Source organism: Pterocles gutturalis, unplaced genomic scaffold, assembly GCF_000699245.1.
Source record: "Pterocles gutturalis isolate BGI_N339 unplaced genomic scaffold, ASM69924v1 scaffold19315, whole genome shotgun sequence".
NCBI classification, from domain to species: domain Eukaryota; kingdom Metazoa; phylum Chordata; class Aves; order Pterocliformes; family Pteroclidae; genus Pterocles; species Pterocles gutturalis.
In genome coordinates this window covers 669-2,781 of record NW_010141248.1, presented here as the reverse complement: position 1 = coordinate 2,781, position 2,113 = coordinate 669, and the positions used below count along the sequence as shown (strand labels likewise).

The 2,113-nt window shown below is 60.7% G+C and overlaps 1 protein-coding gene across 1 annotated transcript; it reads left to right on the top strand.

The window, feature by feature from the left end:
* Window positions 1-68: 68 nt before the first annotated feature.
* Window positions 69-1,394, top strand: LOC104469463 (membrane primary amine oxidase-like; the record flags this gene model as incomplete). The annotated part of the gene is made up of 3 exons (XM_010083968.1): window positions 69-325; window positions 522-651; window positions 1,125-1,394. Coding segments are annotated over exons 1-3 (657 nt in total), but the record flags the coding sequence as incomplete, so codon positions are not given.
* Between the last annotated feature and the right edge of the window lie 719 nt (window positions 1,395-2,113).

Here is a 2,113-nt window from a genome sequence, read left to right as displayed (position 1 = left end):
TCTGTTACGCTGCTCAGCGCCTTTGCCTTTGCTTCGCAGGGGTGAAAAACTCCCTGGTGGCCCACGACATGGTGTTCGAGATGACGCGAGCTCCCTGGAACCCGGAGCAGCAGATTGAGCGGCCGCGGATCACCAAGAGGGTCCTGGACACGGAGGACCAGGCTGCCTTCCGGCTCCAGTCCAAGATACCCAGATACATCTACTTCGCGGCCAACAGCAAAAACAAGTGGGGCCACCAGCGTGGTTACCGGATCCAGATCACCAGCTTTGCGGGGGACCACGTCCCCGAAGCCAGCTCCATGGAGAGGGCCATCAGCTGGGCGAGGTCAGGCTGCTGGGGGTTCTTGGAGACGCCCCTGGGGAGGTGTTGCAGGGGCTCCTCAATGGGGGGGCACCGGGCAGAGGCTCCTCTGGGCCGGGGTCACTCCGTGGGAGCTGTCTCATGCTCTGCAGACGCTGGGAGCCGGCTGTCGGCTCTGCCCTGCCCCGGGGGCTGCTCCCAGCTCTCTCCTTGTCCGCAGGTACCAGCTGGCCGTCACCCTGCGCAAGGAGGAGGAGCCCACCAGCACCAGCATCTACAACCAGAACGACCCCTGGACGCCCACCGTTGCCTTCGCCGACTTCATCGACAACGAGACCATCACCAACGAGGTGAGCCGGGGTCCCCTGGAGCTGTAACAGCCCCCCCGGGCTGGGGCTCGGCTGGGAGGGCCGCGACCCCGGGGGGTGGGGGGAGCGGGGCTGAGCATCCACTGTTCTGGGCAGCTGCTCGGTGCTCTGGACGGAGCACGGAGATCAGAGTGCGGAGCAAGAGCTTGTTTCTCCCTATGGAGAAATGCTGGTAAAGCGTCCAGAAAATCCCTGCGAGGCCAGGGCTTGGCCGCAGGGGTCAGGGCAGGGGCCCTTCTGCTGGGGGATGGCCGTGGCTGGTTGGCAGGTCTTTGGGGAAGGGAGGGGACCTTTCCCAGGAGGGGGTGGGGAGCTGGCATGTGGGAACCAGGCTGGTGCCCGTGCGGGTCCCCTCCTGCTCTCCTGCGACTTTCCATGGCGCCTGCGCTGGTCTCGGTCGCTGCTGCTGCAGGCGTCTGAAGTAACCGCGGTCTCGTGGCTCTTCCCTGCTCAAGGACCTGGTCGCCTGGATAACCACCGGTTTCCTCCACATCCCGCACTCTGAGGATATTCCCAACACTGTGACGGTGGGAAACGCGGTCGGCTTTCTCCTGAGACCCTACAACTACTATGACCTGGACCCCTCCATATACTCGCACGACGGCGTGTTTTTCACCAGCGAGCAGGACTTCATGGCGTGTGAAGTCAACCCGATTGCCTGCCTGCCCAAAACTGCCTCGTGTCTGCCAAACTTCCCCCCATTCACCTATGATGGTTTCCAAAATGTGAGTAGGCTTTAACGCTATCAGATGGTGCTAGGAAACACAGTCAGAGGCACTAGGTTGACTGTTCTGTCTCAGATTTCCAGTTTTTTTGTGAAGTTGCTTCAATTTCCAGTTGTGCGTTGACTTCACTTTTTATCATTGCTTTTAAAATAGTGCTCTTTAAAAGGGAAGAATAATCGTCCTGGCAGGATGCCAGATGGAAGTCTACATTATCTCTGTTAGTTGCTGAATTTGAGTCTGTTGCAGTAGGAAAGTGAGGAGAAAGTCCTGTTCCTCTGCTGTAGAAGCAAGTGCTGTGTAGTGCCTGTCTCAGGTTAAAAAAAAATGAAAATTATTCTGGTCCGGTGCTCCCTCGAGTGTCTCATTCTTAGGATTTACAGCAGCGCCTGCAGGGGGTGATGCCAGGTCTCTGCTGTGTTTCCCGCATCCAGCAGCGGGGCTCTGGGACGGGACGGGATGGTCCGGCCGCAGGGCAGGAGGGATGGGCTGGGGAGTCCCGGGGCTGCGGGGCGAGGACCGAGGCTGGCGCTGGCACCGGCACCGAGCTCTGGGTGCTTGGGGTGAGGAGGGGAACAGAGCCGAGACCTGCATGTGCCGGATGCGAGGGGAAGGGGGGACTATTGCGGGGAGGGGTCCCCTGTTGCTGCACCAGCACCGTCCCCCACAAGGACCAGCTCAGCCCGTCGCAGCCCGACGCTGGCCAGGGTCAGGCGAGACCT